Source organism: Mustela erminea, chromosome 20 (assembly GCF_009829155.1).
Source record: "Mustela erminea isolate mMusErm1 chromosome 20, mMusErm1.Pri, whole genome shotgun sequence".
NCBI classification, from domain to species: domain Eukaryota; kingdom Metazoa; phylum Chordata; class Mammalia; order Carnivora; family Mustelidae; genus Mustela; species Mustela erminea.
This window is the reverse complement of record NC_045633.1, coordinates 10,066,313-10,092,162: the sequence shown is the minus strand read 5'-3', so window position 1 is coordinate 10,092,162 and position 25,850 is coordinate 10,066,313. Positions and strand designations below refer to the sequence as shown.

Below are 25,850 nucleotides of genomic sequence, written 5' to 3'. Positions count from 1 at the left end.
TTCTATAGCCAGGTCATATTTTTTGGGCAGTTAACAACAGTGCATTAAAGTGTACTGTCAGGCTAAAAAGAGGAAAGGCACCACTCCTTCCAGGGTTAATCTAAGACTCCAGAAGGGAAAGCATCACCACCTGGACCCCAAGCCAGATTCAGCCAGATACAATCTCCTCTGGCGAGCCATGAGCATGATGGTGTGAGTTAGCACAAGTCAAGACTTCCTCCTCCTTCACTTCAGGGAAACAGCATTCCTCAGTTAACACAAAGGCTGCACACTGCTCCAGACGCTCTTGCTAACTCTGCTGTAAAGTTCAAAACGACCGAGTGAAGCACCAGAGTCCATTGAGGCATTTTATTTGCACGTATGTATTACATCCCTAGAAAAAGAATCCCAGGATTTTCCCTCCTGTGTGTTTTCGTCTTGCTTCTTCATGGTCCATGATGCCAGCTGAAGTTGTCAGTACAATGAAACTATGGAGAGTTAAAAAAGAAAATGCTGGTGAGTTTTTCCTAAAAATAGTTCAACACAGAGCGGCTTTCTCGTACAGAAAAAGACCAACATTCCTAAGTGCTTAAGACGCTTTCCCACAATAGGACGCAGAGACTAATGTTGCCTACTCAGGCTGGCAATGCAGGCATGGCTCCTGGAACCCAAAGACCCAAATCTGAAGACCTCAGCTACACAACACACTCACAGCCCTGCCCTGGGCTAACACTGAGAAACAACACTGTTAAGCTTAACAGAAAACAAAGACAACTCCTTTAACCTCAAAATGTCACTTTCTGTTTTCAGGTAAGGAGACAGAGTTTAAAGCAATAAAGTGTTGATATAAACTTGATTCAATTGTTTCTGCCACTTATATGATCACAAGCAAGCTACCTGTAAAGAGACAGTCAGATGGACAATGGAAATGCTATTTGGCCTGGCGACCTCACAGGGATCAAGGTAAGACACATAAGGTGGTATGCCAACCCTGAGGCATTAAAATTAGTATATCGTAAGTAAATAAAAAATGAGTCACTCATAACACAACGTAACTATGAAGTGGGAGTAAATTCAACCACATCACCAACCATATGATTGAGGCGGGGGGTGGGGGGGTTAACTTCTTAACCACAAACAGATAAACATTTACTGTGTTGTGTCAGATACTAAAGTTCTTTATCAGAATTAAACCACATAATATAAGAGAATTATTACCATTTTTACAGATAAAAATGATATGTAAATATCAGTATGTAAATGATAATGAAGAAACCAAGGCCATGAGCTACCCAAGGCCTCACAGCTTTAAGGTAGAAAACCAAGGATGTGAACTCCAGCTCTTACCAAGAATGAAGAAATGGAGTTTCTCCAGAGACCTAAGGTTCAGAAGTGACTCCAACCATACAACGGGATCCCAATGAACATATAGTATCAACTATAAGCACTAAGCCAAAAGAGCAGACATTAGAGGACATACATCTGCTGTCTCTCAGTTAGCCTGGACTCTCACAGGTCTCTCAGAACCTGAAGCCTAGGACATGAATACCTAAGAACTAATCCTTGAGTTAAGATGGTTGGAGATGGGAGACAATTACTACTATAACAGTAAAAACCCAACAAACAAAAACTCAGCTCAAGTCAAACTACACAGTCAGCAATCTTTAGCATTAATTTCTTTTAAATGAGGAAAACTGACTCACCCAAACTGGCGGGACGGGAGCAAGTTATTCTGCCATTTTTCTAGATCTTTCAGTTGTACATCAAATCTGGGGCTGATCACTCCACACTGTAAAAGCATAACAGAAAACACTGTTCACGTCTTAGCAGTAACAGAAAACCTTAGTACACAAACATCATTTACATCTGAAGAGTATACAAAACAGCCAAATCAACATTTCATGGGTAACTATTCTATGCCACCTTGATAGAAATGTCATCTGAAAAATATACAGGGGGCGCCTGGGTGGCTCAGTGGGTTGGGCCTCTGCCTTCAGCTCAGGTCATGGTCTCACGGTCCTGCGATCGAGCTCAGTGGGGAGCCTGCGCCTCCCCCTCCCTCCACCTACCTCTCTGCCTACTTGTGATCTGTCAAATAAATAAACAAAATCTTAAAAAAAAAGAAAGAAAGAAAAATATACTGAAATAGGATTATGCCTGCCTAGGGAAAGAAAAGTATTTAGAAAGTCACACATGATGTGATGAGCACTGCGTGTTATACTGAACTACTGAAACACTGAACCAATGATGTACTCTATCTTGGCTACTTGAATTTAAAGAATTATTTTTTAAATATGCAAAAAGAAAAAAAAGTCAACAGTAGGCAAGCCTGGGTTGGCTAAGTTGGCTAAGCGTCTGCCTTCGCCTCAGGTCCTGATCCCACGGTGATGGGATCAAGCCCCCTGTCAGCTGAGAGCCTGCTTCTCCCTCTCTGCCTGCTGATCCCCCTACTTGTGCTGTCAAATAAATAAAATCTTCAAATTTAAAAATATAAATAAATGAAAAGTCAACAGAGGAGGGAGAACAAAAGGCAATGCATGGAAAGGTCAGGTTCACAGTGTGTATCTCTATGGGCTAGGGAACTGTCCCAAGACAAATGGCCAGATTTTAAAGAGGTTAAGATACCAAGCCTTCGACGAAACCGTAGTCAAACTTTTTTTTACACAGTAAGCCTGAGATGAATGTGGAGGGTCTCAAATCCTTCACTCATAAGCCAAAAATGCGAAGTATTCAAAGTATTAGAATTTTTAAAAAATAAATTCTACAGACACTAAACTAAAATCTAAGAATTGGCTGGTATTCCTCATCAGCAAACTACCACGATATAGTTACAACCCCAGGCCAAGTTTTCCAAACTAATCTGGCAAAATGGGTGAAAGGCAGAAGGAGCAGATTCTTAGTTATCCCACCTGTTTGCTACCGGGACAAAGCAACAACTATCTTCCAATGTGAGAACTCTCCATAAGAGCCAAAGTACTCACTCTAATCACTGAATTATACGAAAAGCCTAAAACACAATAAATGTTCTAACATCTACCAACAGGCTATCTGCACTTACTCTAGGCTCATTCAAAGTCTCTGACTAGATCAACTGGGTTTACAAAGTCAAAGCCAAGGGAATCAAAAGACTCCCTCATTAGAGATAAATATGACCCCCCACCACCACAGTCCTACTCTACAAATCACTAATATACTTCAAAAGTATCAATGCATAAAGGTTCCTGCTACTTACATAGCAGAAATGGATCATTTGAAAACACTCAGGATTAGTACTAGTGAAGTGTAAACTCCGGAGAAGAAAGCAGGTATGAGACACTTGTGTGCCCACATTCATACAAGTCCCAAAATGCCTAACAGGAGACTATGAGGTTAGAACTTATTCAAATCTTTAACAGTTAAGACGTCCACAGGCAGATCTGAACCCAAAGCAACTTGAAAATGGCCCAAATCCCCTAAGTCAGGAGGCCCACTCGGACTCTCCTTTTCATAACATGATCTTAACAGCTATGGTGTCACTGAATTGTCAAAGGCAATCCCACAATACAGATGGAGGAATAGGGAAATGCAGTCCTTTCTCCAAGCAAGCTAAATGGTAGACTTTCTGAGGCCTCCACTCCACCACACCCGGGCTTTTATTTATTCCAGCAAAATCCCTCACTCAGCTAATAGCTAAACCTTTCCCAAACCAGAATTCTTATCTAACTTCTAACACTACCTTACTTCTCAACACCACTAAATTTCCACAGTATGGGGTATATCCATCTCTTGCATGAAGTTAACTGAGGAAACAGTGTCCTACAAAGGAGGAAAACTCAACTTTAGAGAAACTGAAAACTGAAGTTTGTTCTGGCCAACCAAAATCAAACGGCTAGGGGTGCCTGGGTGGCTCAGTTCACGGAGCATCTGCCTTTGACTCAGGTCACCTGAGATGGAGCCCAGAGTTGGGCTCTCTGCTCAGCAGGGAGCCTGCTTCTCCCTCTGCCCTCTGACTCTACCCACCCCCCTCACACTCTCTCCTCTCAAATAAAAGCTGCGGGGGGGGGGGGGGGAAGAGACATCTAAGGAGCAGGATCTGGATTTCAACTGCCTCTTAGCCAGAATATTTCAAATTACTTTACCACAGAACAAGGATGCCCATAAAGGATTTCCATTTGAGAAATACTCTGTTCAAACTTATTTCTCATGTTTTACATATAGTTGAATGGGTACACATGACTTACCCAACTTAAGTTTTTTGGGTTGTGGGTGTTTTTTTTTTTTAAACATCAAGTCAGTCTTCCGCAGGACAGAGTTAAGGTGTTCTATCAACTACATACTGTAACCAGCTCTCCCACTGGTTACCAACTAGTTGGGAGACCTTGAGGATAACTCCTATCTCAGCATCTCAACTCCTAAAATTAGGAAAAAGCACATCCTCTTCCGGGCGCCTGGGTAGCTCAGTGAGTTAAAGCCTCTGCCTTCGGCTCAGGTCATGATCCCAGGGTTCTGGGATCGAGCCCTGCATTGGGCTCTCTGCCCAGCGGGGAGCCTGCTTCCTCTTCTCTCTGCCTGCCTCTCTGCCTGCTTGTGATCACTCTCTCTCTGTCAAATAAATAAATAAAATATTAAAAGAAAAACACACATCCTTTTCTACTTCAAGAACACACTGTGAGGATCAGAGTGACTAGAACAAAACAAAACAGTCTCATAATTTACCTGAAAACTCTTCTAATCCCTCAGAAAAACTTCACACCCAGTAGTTTTCATCTAACATTAGGTATCAATCCACACATCAACAAAGTTCACTATACAGGGAAGCAACTTTGTAAAACAAACTGGTGGACCAGACAATAACCTTACCAATCAATCTGGCCCCTGCCACTAACCACAACTCATTTCTGGGCCTGTTTTCCCCTCATCTGTGTTGGCCACAGGATGTCAGGCTCCATGTAAATCTGAAAGCTAGAAACCTGAACACAAAAAGCAGGGGAGCAATTCTGGGACCCTAACTTGTTAGAGACACCTATCCCCAAAATACATGTAGTAAGGTTAGCCACAAAGTCAACAGACCAAACAGATCCACCAGGCTGAGAACTGAAAGGGAGTACGAAACTCCCATACAGACAGCAATACAGCCCGCAATGGCAAAAATGTAGGTATTAATATTGTTAGAGAACCACATTGTCACTAACACAACTAATGAAATCAACATAAAATCACCAAGAGGAGGAACGAAGTTATTTACAGCCCTGCCACATCACAAGTTCAAGCCAGTGGGTGAGCAGCAGAACATCCCGTATTCAAAGAAAATCCTTTCACCCCACCCTACAGCAACTCCCCTCAGAGGGCCCACACTTCACAAACATTACAATGTCAACTAACAATCTGGAGAAATACAACCCTGGAGAACAAATCAATTAAAATGTGACATAAAAATTAATGATTTTAATCAACTCCCTTTTTTTTCTTTTACCCTGACAGAGCAAGCACACCACTAATTTGGTTTTACAAGGGAAATTACAACATGTTTAGCACCGTGAATAATTCATAAGAAGAATCTTCTATGTGGAAAACAATTCTTACCTTGTTCAACCTGCCTGTGAGGTTCACAACAATCTTCCCCGCTCTGTGATCATCAATGATTTCAAATTCGCCAATGTAACCTACAGAACATAAATGGCTGTATTAAAGGACAGATGGGAGTTTCAGAGACCTAAGTATTTATGCTGAGGTATAAATTCCCACTTTGCCTACTAGATGCTTTCACATCATCTCAGTGACTGTTTCTCTAATCGGTTTAGGCAAAGACAGTTGCTCCAAACCAAAATTTGTATAGCCTAGTATTTTAAACTTGGGGGCCAACACCCAAAAACAACCCCCTCTGCAATTCCAACAGGGGGATTGTTTTCCCCTTGCTCCTCGCAAAGGCTGCTTTGTGCCCAAGACATAGAGCTATTCTCGTTTCCATTCCAAAGCCCTCAGGAGAGCTCAGGACACGTTAAGTGGTACGGTGCAGCCGCAGTATTACACGAAGTGGCCAGGTTAGCTCTCCAACTCTTAGCAGATCAACAGTCACAAACTTCCTCCTCCCTTCAACAGTCCGAACTTCCTTGGTGCTTCCTGACTAGCTTCTGTCCAAGTTTTCCCGCGTACAGTCTAATTCACCTGCCTCAGTCCCCCAGTATGACTGCCATCACCCCCACCTCACCTCCCCAGTCCTCTCCCGCACACTTCCTTTCTACAAAACTGATTCCTTTAATATCCTCCCATGAAAACACAGGACACAGCAACACACTTACCGTGCTTCATCATCACAGTGAGAAACCGGACGATGACTTTGGAGCACGGCCTAATAAGAACCTGGCGTTTGCCTCTCTTTTCAGCATTGTTGATGCTCTTGAGAGCATCTGCCAGGACATTCATGCGCACCATTATGGCTGTTCAGGGAAGGAAAAAAAAGAATGTTTTACCGGCATTCTCAACCTCAAAAGGCACCCAAGCATTCCAGGGCGAACACCTCCGAAATTTCCTTTCTGCCTCGATCATGAAGTTTTCCTACCTCTAAGCAGGCAGGTCCCCGAGCGCAAAACGACAATATAAGCTACTACTGTCGGTCGGTTATTCAAAACGGGAGCCTGAGAATCACCGGGCACGTTTTTCCCAACTTCTCAATCCGGCAGCACCTGTACTTTTCACGTTGTCCTCCAAGTTAACCAACTCAATGTCAGCCTTGTCCTAACATCCAAAGGACACCACTGTCACTAACACAACTAATAAAACGCCCGTTCTTGAGCCAGCGACCATCGTGCCCCGACGGCAAACTGCACCCCAGTGGCAAGGAGGATCTTTTTACGTGCACCGGACTCGACTCCACCCTAATGGGCACCAAATCCAAGACACCCCAGTAACGCTGGGAGAAAAAGGATGAAGACCAAAGCATGCTTCAAGCTCCAACTCTAAGGATCCAACCTGCTTCCTCAAGCCCAATCAAGCATCAAGGGAAACCCTGGAGCCCACAAGACCCAGGTTAGTTCCTAGCAAGCTGCCATCCCAGGCAGAATGCAGTCTTCCCGGCTAAGTGGCCTCGGCATCCTAAGCAAGCTCACAGAACGGCAGCAGTAATGGGAAGCTGCACAGACCATCGGGGCCCCCAGCCCGGATGCTTCCCGCCGCCCGAAGGCAAGGTGCCGCCTCAACCACTGAGAAGAGGTCCTGCAGCCGCCCAGTTGGGGCTACCGCCTCTCCGAATGGTCGACAGCGTTCTGGTTCCCGCCAGTGCTGCGGCCTGCGCTTCACAGAACGGCCTCCCCAAAGTGCAGAGCGTGGGGCGGACGGGCATGACTCTCCCCTACGCCTGCCCAAACCCCCGAAAGAGCAGAATCCTCGGCCCAAAAGGACCCTGGCATCATCAGAGAGCTCCGAAATGGAGGCTCAGACCGCAGGATGGCCCAGATAGCCAACGGATGATGTTGGGTCCCTCAGAGAGAGACACTCACCGGCAAAGAAAGATGGCGGAAAGAGGACAGGAGGGGCGAGCGCACGGAGTTATGGGAAGCGGGTAGCCTATCGCGAGACTTTAAAAGGCGAGCCAAAAAAAATACTTCGCCTGGTGGAAGCAGGCGGATGAAGGGGCGGAGCCTCTTAAGGCGTGAGACGTGGAGTGTCGCTAGAATCAACCGCTCCCGGAGAGACCAAGGGAGAAGGAGAGGTTAACTTCCTTCTGGCACTAAATCTGTAAAAATGAAACTGAGAAGGGCCCAGATATTTGCTAACTTCGGTTGTAACAAGCGCTTACCATTTAGAATAAATTTTTATATTTGGGTTTTTATAGTTGCGGGTCTGAAAGGACCCGCACAAATCGATAACTGCCTCTGCAGGGGGTGTTTTAGAAACTGACACTTGCTTTTCTCCGCACACAATTTTGGTTTTTTTCAAATCTGTGTATAGATTATTTCTTCAAAGAAGTAAAAAATATATTTTTAATTCTGTGCTTCCTTTATGACTCTCCTTTTTTTATTTTTAAGATTATTTGAGGGGCACCTGGGTGGCTCAGTGGGTTAAAGCCTCTGCCTTCGGCTCAGGTCATGATCTCGGGGTCCTGGAATCGACCCCCCAATCGGGATCTCTGCTCCGTGGAGAGCCTGCTTCCTCCTCTCTCTCCCTGCCTGCCTCTCTGCCTACTTCTGATCTTTGTCAAATTAATAAATTAAAAAACACATCTTTAAAAAAAAGATTATTTATTTGAGAGAGAGCGGGGGCAGGAGCGCAGGTGAGGGCAGAGGGAGAAGCAGGTTCCCCACCAAGCAAGGAGCCCTGAGGCTTGGTGCAAGGACTCAGGGATCATGACCTGAGCTGAAGGCAGACACCCAACCGACTGAGACACCCAGCTGCCCAGGATCTCCATAACTCTTATAAATCATTTACTGGGGTTCCAAAAGGATTCTTTCTCCTTCTGGGATACAGTTTGGAAGAAGCTGCAAATGTTTCAAAATAAACACTCAGGATTCTTGAACCAGTAGTTTTTAACTATAATAATGTACCCAGATAAGAACTAATTTTGGTTAAGTCTCTTACCTTCTCTGAACCTTCCCTACATGTAAACGGAGGGAGAAGGGTTAATAATTATGATAATATGTCTTAAAAGTTATTGGGGAGGGGCACCTGGGTGGCTCAGTTGGTTCAGCATGGGACTCTTGATCTCAGTTTAGGTCATGATATCAGGATGGTGAGTTCAAGGCCAGCATTGGGCTCCACAGTGGGCATGGAGCCTCCTTTAAAAAAAAAAAGTGATTGCCAGGATCAGATAAGATAATGGGACAAGGGCTTGCACAGTGTCTGACATACAGAAAATACTCAATGTATTTTGATACTGGAAACAACAAGGAGTTTTAGCTATTAATTGAAGCCAAGTTCTGATACCCTGGGCGGGAGTAAATTCTGGCTCAGCCCTCTGTGGAGCTGAGTGACCTGAGACTAGTTACCTAACATCCGAAATACTTGCAATAGTGTCCTTACCTTGCTGCTTTCACCCTTGACCTCCCTCTACCACCCCTGTTTTTCCCACATGGTAGCCAGAATGACTTTTTGAAAACCTAAGTCAGATCACACACTCTCCAAGGGCTCCCATTACCCTCATCCAAATCCAAATTCCATACGAAAGCTAAAGTCCTCCGCGATGTGCACACCTGCCTCTTAGCACCAGCACACCAGACCATTCCCCACCATTCTCCTCTAGCTCGTTTTTCTTTGAACACTCCAAGAATACTCCACCTCAGGGCCTTTGCGCTTGCTTTTCCTTCTAACTTGAACATTTCTCCAGTTTGCCAGGAAACTTGCTTCCTGACTTCCCTCAGCTCTTTTACTCAGTTACACACTCTCTCATAGAGCCTTCTCCCCATTCTCCCTAACTCCATTGTCCTGCTTAAGTTTTCTCCATAGCACTTACCACCTGAAATATTGGAAGTGTATTTACCTGTCTCCATTAGGTTCCAAGCAAGGACAGATTTGGTCAGTATTGTTCATGGCTGTATTCACAGCTTCTAGAAAAATTCTCTGGTATACAGTAGGCCCTTCATTTAGATTTGATGAATAAATGAATGAACAGATCAGTCTCCCCATCTGTAAAATGGGAATGATGCTCACAATCACTTGAAGTTGCTGTGAGGATAGATGAAGTAATTCATATAAGAGGTTAACACATTATAATAATGTCATATGGTGACAGTAACTACACTTACAGTGGTGAACACTGTGTAATGTACAGAATTGCTGATTTGCTACATTGTTACACCTCAAACTAATATAACATTGTACATCAACTGTACTTCAATAAGAAAAAAAATTAATAAAGAAATTAACACAAAACCTGGCAGAGTGAGGGCTCAGTCAACATTAGTTATTGGTGTAGTCTCTCACCCCACCACACCCCTACCACTTCTCAAATCCTAAATGAACCTTGAGGGGTGCCTCGCTGGCTCAACTGGTAGAGCATGTGACTCTTGACCTGGGGGGGAGGGGGAGTTCAAGCCCCAAGCTGGGTGTAGAGATTGCCTAAATGAACCTTAGGAAAGTAAAACTCTCTGTACATCTCCAGGGTATAGAATTCTCCGGTTATAATTTACATTACAGGGGCGCCTGTGTGGCTCAGATCGTTAAGTGTCTGCCTTCAGCTTGAGTCATGATCTCCAGGTCCTGGGATCAAGACCCATGTCAGGCTCCCAGCTCAGCGGGGTGTGTGCTTCTCCCTCTGCCTCTCCCCCTGTGTGTGCTCTGTCTCTGTCTCTCTCTCTCTCTCTCTCTCTGTCAAATGAATAAATAAAATCTTTTTTTTTAATTTACTTTACAAAAGGACCGTTGGCTTATTTATATATTGATTTTTAAAGATTTTATTTATTTAACAGAGAGAGAGACAGCGAGAGACACAAGCAGGGAGAGTCGGGGAGAAGCAGGCTTCCCACTGATCAGGGAGGCCAACGCAAGGCTCCATACCGGGACTCTGGGATCATGATCTGAGCTAAAGGCAGACGCTTAACTGACTGAGCCACCTAGGCACCCCCCCTTTTCTCTTAAGAGAAGAGAAAGGAGGAGGGGCAGAGGGAAATAATCTTTTTTATTTTTTATTTAAATACAATTAATTAACATATAGTATATTATTAGTTTCAGAGGTAGAGTTCAGTGATTCATCAGTTGCTTATGACACCCAGTGCTCATTATCACATGCCCTCCTTAATGCCCATCAGGCAGGTACATCAAGGAGAAGAATCTTTATTTTTTTTTTTAAGATTTTATTTATTTATTTGAGAGAGACACAGCAAGAGAGGGAACACAAGCAGGGAGAGTGGGAGAGGGAGAAGCCGGCTTCCCACCGAGCAGAGAGCCCGATGCGGGGCTCGATCCCAGGATCCTGGGATCATGACCTGAGCTGAAGGCAGACGCTTAACGACTGAGCCACCCAGGCCCCCCTAGAAGAGAGAATCTTAAGCAGGCTCCATGCCCAGCCTGAAGCCTGACTTGGGGCTGGATCTCAAAACCATGAGATCATGACCCTAGCCAAAATCAAGAGTTGGACGCTTAAGCAACTGAGCCACCCAGGTGCCCTGTTTCTTTTTTCCTATTTGCTTTTTTTTTTTTAAGATTTTATTTATTTGCCAGAGAGAGAGAGAAAGAGCACAAGCAGGGGGAGCAGGAGGCAGAGGGAGAAGCAGGCTTCCGGCTGAGCAGGGAATCTGATGTGGGGCTCAATCCCAGAACTCTGGGATCATGACCTGAGCAGAAGGCAGATGCTTCACTGACTGAGCCATGCAGGCACCCCTCCTATTTACTTTTTAAATGAAAATTATTGTGATTAACTGATCATCTATATACTTGTCTTGTTTACTAAAAATATGGAGTTCATCTTAACTTAGGGCATTAGCAACAGTGGGGAGTTAACCCACTTTCCTTCAAGAGCCTTCCTGTACATAAATAGAAAAATAGCACCATCCCCTATCGCTTTTTATACTTCATTTATTCAACATCTGAGTGTCTTCCATGTGCCCTGTGTTGTACTAGACCATGAGGGGACAAAGACATGTTTCTGACCTTAAGAGGTTCAGAACCCAACAGGGAAAACAGACCTCTAAGTAAAAATAAAATACCAGGCAAGTTTGCTATACGGGATGCCATTATGAAGTGCTGTGGGGATGCAGCATTGGCCTGGGAAGCTGCTAAAGATTTCACAGAAGTGCCCTTTGATCTGTGTCCAGAATGGTACTAACACTACCAATTCATGCCTGCTATATGCTTCCACGAGACGTACTCACAGGATCCTCAAAACAAATGTATAATGCCCCTGTGAGATCTTTACTTTTGCCCTCATTTCGCAAATGAGAAAACTCAGTCTGAAACTTACTTAATATAATCTCAATTTAAAAAGTCAGGGGCGGGGTGCCTGGGTGGCTCAGTGGGTTAAAGCCTCTGCCTTTGGCTCAGGTCATGATCCCAGGGTCCTGGGATTGAGCCCCACATCAGGCTCTCTGTTCAGCAGGGAGCCTGCTTCCTCCTCTCTCTCCCTCTGCCTGCCTCTCTGCCTACTTGTGATCTCTCTGTCAAATAAATAAATAAAATCTTGGGGCGCCTGGGTGGCTCAGTCGGTTAAGTGTCTGCCTTCAGCTCAGGTCATGATCCCAGGGTCCTGGGATCGAGTCCCACACATTTGCCTCCCTGCTCAGCGGGGAGCCTGCTTCTCCTTCTCCCTCTGCCATTCACCCCACTTGTGCTTTCTGGCTCTCTGTGTGTCAAATAAGTGAATAAAATCTTTAAAAAAGTAAAAAATAAAATCTTTAAAAAAAAAAAAAAAAAGAAAGTCAGGGGCAACTGGGTGGCTCAGTCAGTTGAGCATCTGCCTTTGTCTCAGTCCATGATCCTGGGGTCCTGGGATCAAGCCCTGCGTCGAGCTCTCTGCTTGGTAAGGAGCCTGCTTCTCCCTCTCCCTCTGCCTGCTGTTCTGCCTGCATGCGTTCTCACTCTCTGTCAAATGTATAAATAAAATCTTAAAAAAAAAAAAAATCACCTAGGTGGCTCAGTCAGTCAGGCATCTGACTCTTGATTTCAGCTTGGACCCCACAGTCACAGTCAAAGTAAAGATCAAACCCCACATCAGGCTCTGCTCAGCAGGGAGTCTGCTGGAGAGTCTCTCCCCTCTTCTTTTGCCCCTTCCCCCACTCTCGCTTTCGCTCACTCTCCCAAATGAATAATCCTTAAAAAAAAAGAAAAAAGAAAAAAGAAAAAAAAAGGACAAAGCAAAAAAGTGGTTTCTTGTTTAAACTACTGGATAAATTACTTAATGGGGTTTGAATCTAGGACTGCCTGATCCCAAAATGTTTTTTTTTTTTTAAAGATTTTATTTGTTTTGTCAGAGAGAGAGAGAGAGAGAGCGAGCGAGAGTGAGCACAGGCAGAGAGGCAGGCAGAGTCAGAGGGGGAAGCAGGCTCCCCGCGGAGCAAGGAGCCCGATGTGGGACTCGATCCCAGGACGCCGGGATCATGACCTGAGCCTAAGGCAGCTGCTTAACCAACTGAGCCACCCAGGCGTCCCCTGATCCCAGAATATTAAGAAGGGTGTGTGGGCAGTAGATATTCCCGGCTTCTAACAGCTCAAGAGCTAGGAGGGAATGGAATTATGTAAAGAGGAATCGAAATCTCAGCACAGCTGGGCTGAAGTTGGAGAGCAAGGAGAACGAATGGCAGTGGACCAGAGGGCAGTTGTAAATTGCCCCACAATTTTGTGATTTATGCTGCAGACAAACTGGAACTTTCTTGCTCAGAGATTTTCATACAGGACTAATCGTGATCTGAGTGGTTAAAATGTTAAATGTGGAAGATAAACTGCTGGTAAAAACCAATTGCTAAAAACTCAAAAAAATCCCCGCCCCCCGCAGGTCACTTGAGAGTGCTTTTTTTTTTTTTTTTAAATAGGATCCATGCCTAACCCAACCTTGAGGTCAAGTCATGTGTTCTACCAACTGAGCCAGCCAGGCAACCCCAATTTTCATCCAACTAACCCCAGGTGGCCTCCTCTCAGTACCCTGTGAACTCTTGGATGATGGGACCTCCACTGGTGGTGCCAAGGCAAATGTTAAAAAGGGACTTTTTTTTTTTTTTTTTTTTTTTTTAAACTGTGGCCAGAGCTGGCACAGGAGTAGCCAAGCTGGCCTGGGAAGCCAGGCAAATGAGACTGGCCTGAGAATGAATCACAGCTGCATGGTAGGGGACCAGCACTTCAAATTTCAAATGACCATGGGGAGAGCTACAGTGACTGGGTTAAAATGTCCCTTTTCTGGATATCAACAAAACCCCAGGAGGCTATAAGGAAGCCAGATTTGGGGGGAAGAGGCAAGGGTCAGAGGGCTTATAACCTGAATCTGTTCCCAAGATCCATGAAGTATAAACAGTGAGGACCATGGATAAAACATCCATTTTTTTAAGTAAACTCTATGCCCAATGTGAGGGCTCTAACTCACAACCCAGGATCAAGAATCACATGCTCTATTGACTGCACCCCTAAATTTAAAATTTTTTATAATTAAAGTCCACAAAGTGCAGACAGAAGTTAACCACCAGTAAGCAAGCACTGAACTCTGAGCTGGGCCTCGATGGAGATTATCATTTTTTTTAAAAGATTATATTTATTTACTTGACAGACAGAGATCACAAGTAGGCAGAGAGGCAGGCAGAGAGGGGCAGGGGGAAGCAGGCTCCCTGCTGAGCAGAGAGCGCTATGTGGTGCTCAATCCCAGGACCCTGGGATCTTGACCTGAGCTGGAGGCAGAGGCTTTACCCCACTGAGCCACCCAAGTGCCCCTGGAGAGAGAATCATGCCAGGCAGTCTCTAGCCTCCATTGCTCCCTGCCTGTTCTTCCTGCCTGGCCCCCTCACACTCATCTTTGGTGATCACTTATTCATTGTATCTCCTTTTCCATCTAGCATGGTGCCTCAATGTTTGCTGGAGGAATTAATTTTTACCTTTTCTTTCATTTTGTTCTTAAAAGAGAACCGTGTTGGCATGCAATGATCACCCAGGGTAGATCATTAACCAGATACACAAATCCAATCATGTAAACAATGTAAACACCTTAATGGCTAAGGTATAAAAAAGTAAGACACACAAGAAGGGATTTCAGCTTTTTTTATTTTTCCCCTTTTACACAAAACAAAGTAGAAGAAATAATACAAGATTAAAACTGCAAAAAGTAGTTAATTGGTAGATCACATATACACAAAAAAATCCAGAGAGCAAGATAGGCTTATCTACAGTGAGGAAACACATGTAAAAATTAAGGTAGTTTGTAGTTTTCATATGAAACATTAAAAAAAAAAATCAAACATATGCTACAATGGGTGCTACCATTTACAGTCAGATTGAAGGGGAAGAAACACTTATTTAGAGACAGATACACCACAAGGTCCAGCATCAGTGCAATAAATTCACAAAACTATATTACAGCTAGTTAATCAGAGTTTAAGAACTGTTCCCAAATGTCACATTTTCGGCCCTCAGAGGTTCATTCCTACGGATTTCAGCTATTCTAAATTTCTAGCTACCGAGAGGGAGAATGATTCTAAGAGACGTTCCAAGCAGTTACAAACTCTCTGTAGACCAGAGGCCACCTATCGTCGCCAAAAGTCCGCTTTCCCCAGCAGCCCTTGCGTTCTTCAGAGAGATCAAAGAAGAAAGTCAGACACCAGTGCACCACCTCCTATGCCAAATCTCTGGGGACCAAAGCAGCCAGCAATTACCTACAAATGAGAATCTTGAGGCTTATCTTTAAAGGCTTAGTCTGGTCTTGAAAAATTAGTAGGCTAAGATTATTTTCTACTAAATAAGTCTTGACTAAGTACAGGAAGACTTCTGTCCTTTATTGGCTGGTGTTGGAGTGAAGGTCACAGACATGAGTCTTAACCTATAACATACTTTAGTTTCAGTCAGCTGAAACTCTGAAATTATAAATATGCTAAAAATCCTAAACACAAGTTTCTGGAAGCCTGCTGTTAAAAAGCTTCTAAGGATCTACTAACTTAAGTCTAAGAGCAAGGAGAGACGAGCTCGAAGCCTGTCCTGTTCCCCATTTGGGAGAAAAGATCAATGTTTCTTACAAATTACTAAGTTCTGCACAAGGCAGAAACCAACAGATACTAGGGCATGGAATTGGTTTCATTTTATTCCAGAGGATTCTTCTTCTACAGTTTAGAAACAGCATGAGGAATGAATCTTAACTGGTCTCTTAATTCGAAGTGGTAAACTTGGTCTCTGTATTCATGAAGCCAGACAGTGGAAGCAGACTGTGGAAGCAGACAGTAGAACCAGCTTCCTGTAGCCACAGACCACTAGCTCGTATCTAGCTAAAGCAAAGATAAACTGGAACAATTATCCAAAGTCACAGTTAACTGCACTAAAAGGTGAAGTTCACCACTATATTATTTTAAAGGCAGTTGCCGAAAAATAAAAATTCAATTAACCTGGGTGAGAAAAATCAAAACAAGTACTCACGAATGAGTTGTCCATATACGGCCAACTGATGAGATAGCATCTGCTACACTTCACATGAAGACATAAAGCCTTACTTGGCAAGTCTGAATTTCTACGAACTAAGGGCAGAACGAGGGAGAGCAAAGAGCTACTTTTGTAACATTTTAGTATCCGGACAGCGTAATAGAAACTGTTCCCAAGGACAATGTATATGCCATTCATTACACTGAATAAAGCAGATGCATTATTCATTTTTCTTTTCTTTTTGTTTGAGAAGCTTATTTATCTCCCTTTTGGCCATTCCAATGTACTTCAAAATGATTCCATGCTGATTTAATCCAGGAAGCAACAGTAAGAAAGTCACTTAAAAATAAACAGAATGAGGGAGACAACAATTAATTTCCTATAGATTATTAAATTTTATAGAGGGTCTTTTCTCAGACTACTAGGCACTCTAATGGGAGGAACCAATATAAAATCCATTACTTTCACTACATTTATCCCTGGAAACTTCTGCTATCACACCCACAACCTCAGATAACACACACTGCTTGCTTTTTACCTCTGGCATGTCACTTTCTACTTTGGTTATTATGTTCTGTCTTAACTTACTGTATGACCACAAACTCCCAGAAAACAAGGACATGGGTTTTAGTCATCTCTCTATCCTCCCAATTCCTCCATCTGTGCCTTACTCTTGATAAACACATATTTGTTGACTAAGTTCCAATCAGACTTCAGTGGCCAGAAGAATATGCCTATAGTTCTGCCTTGAAGACTTACCTATCAGATAGGTGAGCAGCAGGTTGTGGACTTGCTGTCCCACCCAAGCAACAGCAGCAAGAGAAACGATCATGGTCATGAAGTACTAATAATGAAAACAACAAAAATGTATCAAATCCTAGAAAAAGACTAGGAAGCTTAACTGTAAGATGTTGTTCCAAAGGTTGGAAAATAATCCCGTATTATTACCATTTTTCTTTAGACTTGGTATTTATATATTATATAAAATCCACAGAAAATTCCATTAGATCTACTTTATAGAATTTACATACATTTCCCCCTAGAATTACTATAGTTCTCTGTATAAATTATATTACTTTTACAATTAATACTTCACATTGTGACCTTATGTGAAGCTAAGAGGTAAGAGAACAAATTCTTTTTAAGTATTTGTCCTTTATTTCAATAAGTAAAAAGAAACAAAAATGTTGCTCTACTAGAGTACAAAATTAAATGCAAAACTTCCAATAATTCAGTCTAATTCATACAAACATTTATGAATGTTAAACCAATGGATAATGATATATATCAAACTACTGAATATAAATATCAAACTATTAAAACTATTAAAAAGCCCATCGTTAGACTACAATGAAGTAAAAGTAGACCCAATATTAAAATTTTGCTTTACTGAAATCAGTCAAAACAAAAAAAGTACCATTTTAGGCTTTTCTTCCTTCAGTGTAAAGAGACGTTTCCACCAGCCCACAGTTCTACGTCGAGTCTTTACCAGATTGCTACAAATTTCATGGAATCTTTGCTGTTGCTCAGTGGTCCTACAAAAAAATATTCCCCTTCACTATAAGCAAGTCTTTATAGTCAACAGAAATATATCATTCTCTCCAATTTAAAAAGCTATCTCCTAAAGTAAGTTTAAATTTAAAAAAAAATTCACATTATCTTATAATCGTGAAAAAGTTTCCGTATCATTAAGACAGCTTGGCAAGCTCAGGAATAAGTTTTTACATAAAGATGTGTATGTACAAAGCAATGGTAATCCATACTTCTAAAACCACATGTGGTTAATTATAGTAACAAAGGACTCAAGGCTACTATGGGTCATGCAGAAATCAGTATTAATTTCTCTCTGCCTGTATTATTTTTCAAATCCAAATGAATTCTGGGTTGTAGCCCATCAGGGTCTCACTATTTTGAAGAAAACATGAAGATTCTACCACACAGCTGTATTTGAGTAGTCTCCGCTAAGATAATAAGTTCTGTATTCCAAGCATGATACCCTCAGCTGGGCTTCATACACTTGATGCCAAGACAGCAACAAACAGCTCAAATCCAAATTCTTTGTAAATGTAGTCCCAGTGAGGGAAAATATAAACAAAACAGCAGTAAAAATATAAAAAGATCCTCCAGGAAAGCCCTTTTTCATATTTTCTGGATTCTGATTTTAAAAAAGATAAATTGGGCGCCTGGGTGGCTCAGTGGGTTAAGCCGCTGCCTTCAGCTCAGGTCATGATCTCAGGGTCCTGGGATCGAGTCCCACATCGGGCTCTCTGCTCAGCAGGGGGCCTGCTTCCCTTCCTCTCTCTCTGCCTGCCTCTCTGCCTACTTGTGATCTCTCTCTGTCAAATAAATAAATAAAATCTTTAAAAATAAATAAATAAATAAATAAATAAATAAATAAATAAGAGAAATTCACCCTTATACCGTCTTTGCTATACAGATACATTGGCTACTGTCATGAAGTACAACTTACACTGTGGAGGGCGGGTGGTTAGGTTCCTTTTGCTCTTCTAGCTCTCGTCCCTGTAAAACTGCAGTGATAGATATAGCAGAAGGGTTCCTGATGAACCCTGGAACTTCTTGTAAACCAGGCCTTATAAGCTGGCCATGGTCAAGGCTGATTGTGACTATGCAACAGTGTTCTTCCTTCCTCATTAAGATAAAAAAATAAAACTGCTCTCTGAGCCACATGCTGATTACCATGAAACCACCACTGTTTATTTCTGAAAACTTCTCTCTAGGAGTTATGAATTAGCAGATCAGAATGTCATCTGACTAATAAAGTCAAGGTCAGGGGTTGATTTCCTTTAAGTTGCTACATTACACAGTTACAAAATTGCCCGAAAAACAGCAGTACAACTCATTACTACATGTGAAAAACAAATCAAAGGGCATTTCCTAACTAACCCATTCTGCTAGAGGGGAAACATTTTTTAAAACACATGCTTAATCATCCCATAACTTAAGAACATTCGCCTAAAATGTCCAAATTCGTTCTTAAAAATCTGTAAGGCATGTATTTAACAGAATTATTTTATAATTTGCTATTATCAGGGGAACAAACAAACAAAAAAACCTAAGGGTACATGTAGACTACTCATCAAATTAAAATAAACAACCAAGGGAGAAAAGCAACTAGGACCAAAAAAAAAAAAAAAAAAAATCTACTCCAACAACTAGTTTTGTTCATTATTTTGATCAAAAGTGAGAAATGCTCCCAGAAAAAAAAAAAAAAGTGAGAAATGCAACATTCCAGAGGAAAGTTAAAATACTTTTATGAATCTGATCTGAAGGACTTGCTATGCATTTAGCTAGCTACTACAATGCATCGACATCAACCTTAAACACAAGATGCATCTTTTTTTTTTTTAAAGATTTTTTTATTTATTCATGAGAGAGAGAGAGAGAGAGGCAGAGGGAGAAGCAGGCTCCCCACTGAGCAGGGAGCCCAATATGGGACTCAATCCCAGGACCCCAGGATCATGACCCGAGCTGAAGGCAGATGCTTAACCATCTGAGCCACCCAGGCACCCAACACAAGATAAATCTTAAGAGTCAAAATATTTCACAGCACTCAGAACAGTCCCTAACACAAAAGTAGACCTTCAATAAATAGTTGCTAAATAAACGGACAAAAATTCACATTACTGCTTTCATATTCTTTCAAAAACAGTCTGCAAAATATACTATCTTAAATATCAAAGAAAATAAATGTAAAATGTAAACATGCTGTTTCTCTGGAAAGCTATTTTAGGAGTTCTGCAATATTTGATAAAACATTACCTCAAAAAACCTCACTTCAATAAAAAATGTTGAGAAAGGAGGAAAAGGCAAAATGAATGGTAGGGTGCATGGGTGGCTCAGTTAGGCACGAGTCAGCCTTAAAGCTCAGATCATGATCCCAGGATCCTACTCAGCAGGGAGTCTGCTTCTCCCTCTGCCCTCCCCCACCCCACACTCCTGCTTGCACTTGCAAAAATAAATAAAATCTTCAGAATAAATAAATGCTGAACTATAAAAGAACTGTGAAGATGTATGTACTGGAAATTCATGATTTATAACTGAATCAGCAAAGAAATTCTTCATATAAAAGCAACAATCTTAACCCTAGTTATCCAATTGTTAGACAATTCTCTGCTTAATTACAGTATACCAATCACAGCCACCAGGCTCAGTAACTTTACAGAAACGAGCCAAATTATTATATGACCTACCATTTATTGGAGCCAAAAATTCTAGGAGCTAGAATGGGAACAAGGTAGTCAGCCAAGCACAAAAACATAACAAAACAGGAAACACCGGACAGAACAGATGGATCTAGATAGTAGATAGTCCTGTTCAAAAAAAAAAAAAAAAAAAAAAAAAATTAATGAAGTTGAGAAAAACACAGTCATTTTTATCCTAGCTGAAGATGTTTATTCACTTGGTCTTTTGAGTCTCAAAAACGTTATCTGCCCTTTTTATTCTCAGTTTCTCACAAGTGGTTTTCTGGGAGGCTTCAGAATGTGATGACATCACAGCTGCAATGGTTAATGTAAATATCAAGAGACAAAAGCTCATTGGGGTCCTCAATACTTTTTAGGGGTGTAAAGGGTTCTAAGACCAAAAAATATGAGCGCCACTGTTTTTTTCAACTGCTCCAGGTTTACCTAAGTATTACAGATTCTGAAAACTAGGAGAACTTCTCTAAGAAAAGGCATTCTTTACAGATTACACATTACAAAAGATTTAAGGCACTTTCAAAAGTGGAGGCTGTGTATTACCTGAGCCCTTATTAATAACAAGCACAATCCACAGTAATTTAATAGCTCACTTACAGAAACACCAAAGAAACCACACCCATGACGGCGGGTGGAAACCAGGCTCTTTCCCATCGGAGGACTTTATCAGCCATCAGCATCACTTCTCCCCATCCCTGCAGCTGCTCTTCCAGACTCGCAGTCTCTGCAGCCTATGTAAGACCAACATGTAAAGCGATCATTTTACTACTCCCAACATTTCTGTGCTTCCCAGAGTGAAATTTTTTTAAGACACCAAGAATGTAAAACAGCTCTCAACCCAGTCACTATCTTAGTTTCTAAATATTGTGCAATTCTGGTACCAAAGACAGAAATCAATTAAGAGAGAGTGGGGGGGACACCCTAGCATTTAACAGTCACCTTCCAAGTCCAACCACTGGGCTACTCTTCATACATAATGTAACGATCTTTATAGAGCCCCTCAAAGTGGGAATAATGAAATCTATTTAACAAAGAAAGTGACCTCAGAATGGGGTCATCATCACTACTAAGTAGCAGCACCCAAAATATAAAATTAGATCACTTTAAGTTTGCTCATTTTTTAGGTGGTTAGAATTGATCTGTTGTTCTGTCATTTCATTGATTTATACCCCTACTTCTACATCCATTAGAAAAGCCTCTCCCCGAACAGCATTCAATTTTAAAAATAGCTTTGTGTAATGGAATCATTTAGATGCTGGCATCGTTTGCACAATTAAGTAAAACTACTTTCTCCAAATTACATGAGGCATCTTAAACTCAACGTATCTCCTCAGTACAATAAATGCTTCTTACACTTACCAAGACATTGGTTAAGACTTCAGATTTCTCTGCAAATCTGACAATCTGCTGAAAGGAGACTTCTAGAATGAGCCAATGTGGCAAAAAGCCCCTGAACTGACTTTGGTACCGGGAAAAGAACGGAAAGAAACCCACCTGCCCTTATAAATGTTATCACCGGGAAATACACAAAAGACAGATGACAGTGCAGCCTCCTCTCAATAAAGATGCTATGTATCTGTGCCGCACTGATCACTTGGGTGACTTCAACATTTCTGACTTTATATATCGTTCTGGATATAGCTAAACATGAGATTACTATGGGCCAGAAACTCTACGTATTTTATATGCTTATTCTTTAATTAATCTTCCCAATAAGCTAAAAGGATTGTATTGTTAATGAAGTAACAGATAGAGAGAGGTTAACAGATCTGAACCCAAGAAATCCAAAGCCAAAGGCCTTGTTCTCCTTAAAGTTACACTGCTCTCCTGGAAAGAGAAGTTGAACTCCAGGCCAGGATCTGTCATTTCAAAAAACTGTGTGAATTTGGGCAATTTCTTTCTGCTTCAATCAATCCTCTTAACTGGGACCTGTCTGGGGCTAACCATGCTAACTATAGAGAAGTGAGAGAGAGAGAGAGAGAGAGAGAGAGAGTGTGTGTGTGTTTGTTTAAAGGAACAGGTCACGCATTTTGAAAATATCGCACAACCAAAACTGCCCTGCAAAGTCACTTAAGTCGCTAGCATCTGGACTCTTGGACTATCAAACGTCAAAGATTAAATTCTTTGATTCCTCTATTTACTGTGGCAACGGACAAAAGGATTTCTCTCGGTTTTGCCTGGATCGTGCAGTGAGGTTAAATCTGTCCGCCTGTGATACGTCACTGCAGTTCCTTCAGACCCCTGCTTATTCTAAAGTCATCCTGTCTCACACACACACACACACACACACACACACACACACACACACCCCACCCCACCCCCTCCCTTACAAACGCCAGACAAACACAAGGTCCCCCCCAATGGCCCTCCTGCAGGACCCAAGTCCAAGCTCCTGCGGTGAGCACAGAGCCTCCCTGCGGTGTAAGCCGTGCCAGCTCTAACAAATTCTCGGCAGCAGCCCTTTGACCCTCCACGCTGCCCAAGTACTGGGAAAAAGAACGAAGGGACAGCCTGGTTGAAATCAAAGAGGGGAAAACCGGCTACGACCGGGGGCCTGGGGCTCGAAAGCGCTCGACAGGCCGGCCCCTCGCGGCCCTCTGCCCCAGGCTTCACCCCAGGCTTATCGCAGGCCCCCTTCTCCACTTCCTCTTCAGCCCCTATTCGCGGTGCCAGATCAAGCGCCCTCCTCACCCCGTCTTGTACCTTCCCCAGGGGATGTTAGGGGTCGACACGTCTCGCGACCGCCGCGCCGCACCTACCCAAGACGCCCAAGGGGCAGGCGTCGCCGCCTGCGACTGGGAACCGGGAGGGAGGGCCGGGCCCACCACGCGTGAAGGGAACGAGGCCGCAAGCGCCGCCAGGCCAAGCCCACCCAAGCCCGGAGGCCCTGCTTGGTTCCCTCACGACTCACCAGCAGGTTGGTGCTGCGATTATCTCCCTCCGCCATTGTCCCTGAGGTGTTTCCTTAATGGACGCAAGCCGCCCACCAAAACAAGCCTCCCACCGTCACCCACACAGCCACCCAGGCGCGAGGGTACGCCCCGCAGGCCGCTAATATAGGCCAGCCGCCTTTCCCGACAGTCTCCGCGAAGCCCGCTCCTCATTGGGTGGATTGAACTCAAGTTTCGACCAACCGCTGCCCAGCGCATGGCTTGAAATCCAGGTCAAAGGCGACCGAGGCCGCGCAGGGCGAGGGGGCGGGGACAAGGGACGGCCAACCAGAGCCCAAAAGCTGTGTGACGCCCCGCCCAGGTCTTTCGGAAGCGGTTGAACTGCCGCTGCCGTTCTTGTTTGTGCTTCAGCGCGCCTTGGTCGGTCCGCGGTGTCATCAGGGGCGGCCGCCCTGGTAGCTCTCAGACCCTCTTCTGCTGGAGTTCAAAGCAGCTAAGGTGACTGGAAGAAACAGGACACGCATTATCAGGCGGAGAGCAGAGATGGGCGCGTGACGCTGACCTCGCTGTGATCAAAAGGCCCGGTGCCCGTCGCTCTCGCGGCGCCCCCCTGCGGCCGCCCTGGCCAGGCTCCTGGGCAGTTAAGCCCAAGTTTGAGACGCGGGACACTCGTGCCCACCCCGTGAGGTGTTGAGGACGAGTTGAAAGAGCTGTTTGTCAATTGTCGGCAGTTTGCCCCAACTAACCATTAAGAGTAAGGCCTTAGCTAGATTGGGGGCGGGGGGAAGGGAGAATCTGGGCATAGTTCTCCAACTTGGGGAAAGTTCGCTTATTTATGTGGGTCTTCAGGGAATTCTTTTCTGGGACGGGGCGTTCCTGTTACTTCTGAAACGACGAGCTCCTCCATAAAGGGTCTGGTTTTGACAGAAACACGGGAGGCCTTGCTAAGGGAAGATGCAAACCCACTCTTAAGCACTGGAATTCGTCAGCAATTTAGAACTAGAAGAACTACTAGATAATATTAAGATGAATGACTTACACGTCTTTTCTCTGCAGAATTTCAAAATGCATTAAGTGCTTTGATTCTCATTTAACACGAACAAAAACCATGCCAAATGTTGACCTCGTCAGAGATGTTTCAGGAAAACGTACCATGGCTTTGACCTCTCAGCCTTTTTTCTTTTTTTATAATCACCTGCATTATGCCACAAATTTACATTTAAAAGGATTCCTTAAATAACTTCCCGGATTCTTAACAGTTCAGGGTAAGGCATGCAGAAATGCGAGAGGACACAGCTGCCCCAAAGAAAGCCATTGGGGAAAGGGTGTGAAATTTACCGTGGTCTTTGGGGGCCGGGCATCTGGATGGTGGTAGAAACACTCAAGATGGGGAAAGAAAGCCTTTGCGAAGGAAGGGGACTCTTCCGTGATGTGCCACTTCGGGGGGGGGGAAATAAGTTTCTGTAGGTAAAATGCAGCCAGTTGAAACACAGATCCCATTTGGGGAGATTTTAAAGCTATTAAGTTTGAGGAGCAGGCCCTCTTGTCCCTCTTCAAAAGAAAATTAAAAAGTTCCCAGTCAGCAGCCACATAGTGAAGATATTAAGCACTGGGTCCAAAAATCTTGGTATAGACCCAAGGAGTATCTCCTTCCAAAGAAGCCAAAGAATTTTTACACTTTAAAAATGACATCTCTACTGTGGGAAAACAGTCTCTGCTACAAAATGCTTCTGGTTCACCCAAGTTCCCTATATACTACTTAAGACCTCAACACCAGGGTGAAATTGAGGTAGGTGAAAAAAATTGAAACTCAAGCAGCACAGTCTCCCCACTTCCCAATATTTTTGTTACTCAAGGAAGGTACTCCCAAATCTATTTGCAACTTCACAGTCCAGGAGCACCTGTACAAGGTCTTTCTGTCAACTTCCAATTGGTTTAATTATTTAAAAAACACCTACTCTTGGTGCTTTCTTTTGAAACTACAAAAACAGGATGTCCTCTTTTGAAAGGTGCCCCATGGGACGCCTGGGTGGCTCAGTTGGTTGGACGACTGCCTTCGGCTCAGGTCATGATCCTGGAGTCCCGGGATCGAGTCCCACATCAGGCTCCCAGCTCCATGGGGAGTCTGCTTCACTCTCTGACCTTCTCCTCGCTCATGCTCTCTCTCAAATAAATAAAATCTTAAAAAAAAAAAAAAAAAAGAAAGGTGCCCCATAACACAGTTAACACAAATCCTCTTATAATCTAGCAACAACGAAGTGCAACCTGATTTCCAGATATTTAAGACAAACCATTTTAATTCTATTTTCCTTCAGAGCTTTCACACCCAAGAGGAATACACACGCCAGTAATGTCCTGTGGTTTGTTTTTAAATACTAATAAAGTTAAGCTTAACAAATTACACACAATACTAGAACTTACCCACAAAAGTAAAATTTTCACTGCTGCTCAAAAATACTATACTACTTCGAAGATTTACAAAAAAGAAAAATAAAATTACTTTGAGGGGTGCCTGGCTGGCTCAAGTTGGCCAAGCATTTGACTCTTGATCTCAGGGTTGTGGTTTAAGTCCCATACTGGGTGTAAAGATAAAAATTCTTAAAAAAAAAAGAGTTGAGAATTAAGCTTTACAAAAATTTTTGGAAGTATTAATACTTAAAAAAAAAAAAAAAACCAACAAGAACTCTACCCATATTCCAAAAGCAAGTTTTCTGGAACCAATACTACTTCAACCAATAAATTCAGAGCTTAAATG

The 25,850-nt window shown here is 43.1% G+C and overlaps 2 protein-coding genes across 3 annotated transcripts; both read right to left on the bottom strand.

Annotated features, from left to right (window-relative positions):
• Positions 1-333: 333 nt before the first annotated feature.
• RPS15A (ribosomal protein S15a) lies at positions 334-7,558 on the bottom strand. Its single transcript, XM_032327717.1, has 5 exons — positions 7,455-7,558; positions 6,258-6,395; positions 5,542-5,621; positions 1,683-1,768; positions 334-467 (listed from the first exon to the last, which is right to left on the bottom strand). Exons 2-5 carry the CDS (start codon positions 6,388-6,390, stop codon positions 374-376), a joined length of 393 nt encoding a protein of 130 aa, XP_032183608.1. The 5' UTR covers positions 6,391-6,395; positions 7,455-7,558; the 3' UTR covers positions 334-373.
• A 7,049-nt stretch (positions 7,559-14,607) lies between these two features.
• On the bottom strand, positions 14,608-23,302 carry ARL6IP1 (ADP ribosylation factor like GTPase 6 interacting protein 1). 2 transcript variants are annotated; one of them, XM_032328396.1, is made up of 6 exons: positions 23,116-23,302; positions 20,802-20,935; positions 20,199-20,318; positions 17,405-17,522; positions 16,747-16,831; positions 14,608-16,326 (listed from the first exon to the last, which is right to left on the bottom strand). In XM_032328396.1, exons 1-6 carry the CDS (start codon positions 23,149-23,151, stop codon positions 16,208-16,210), a joined length of 612 nt encoding a protein of 203 aa, XP_032184287.1. In that variant the 5' UTR covers positions 23,152-23,302; the 3' UTR covers positions 14,608-16,207. The 2 variants fall into 2 exon arrangements, with proteins under 2 accessions (XP_032184287.1, XP_032184288.1); XM_032328397.1 differs by lacking the exon at positions 20,199-20,318.
• Between the last annotated feature and the right edge of the window lie 2,548 nt (positions 23,303-25,850).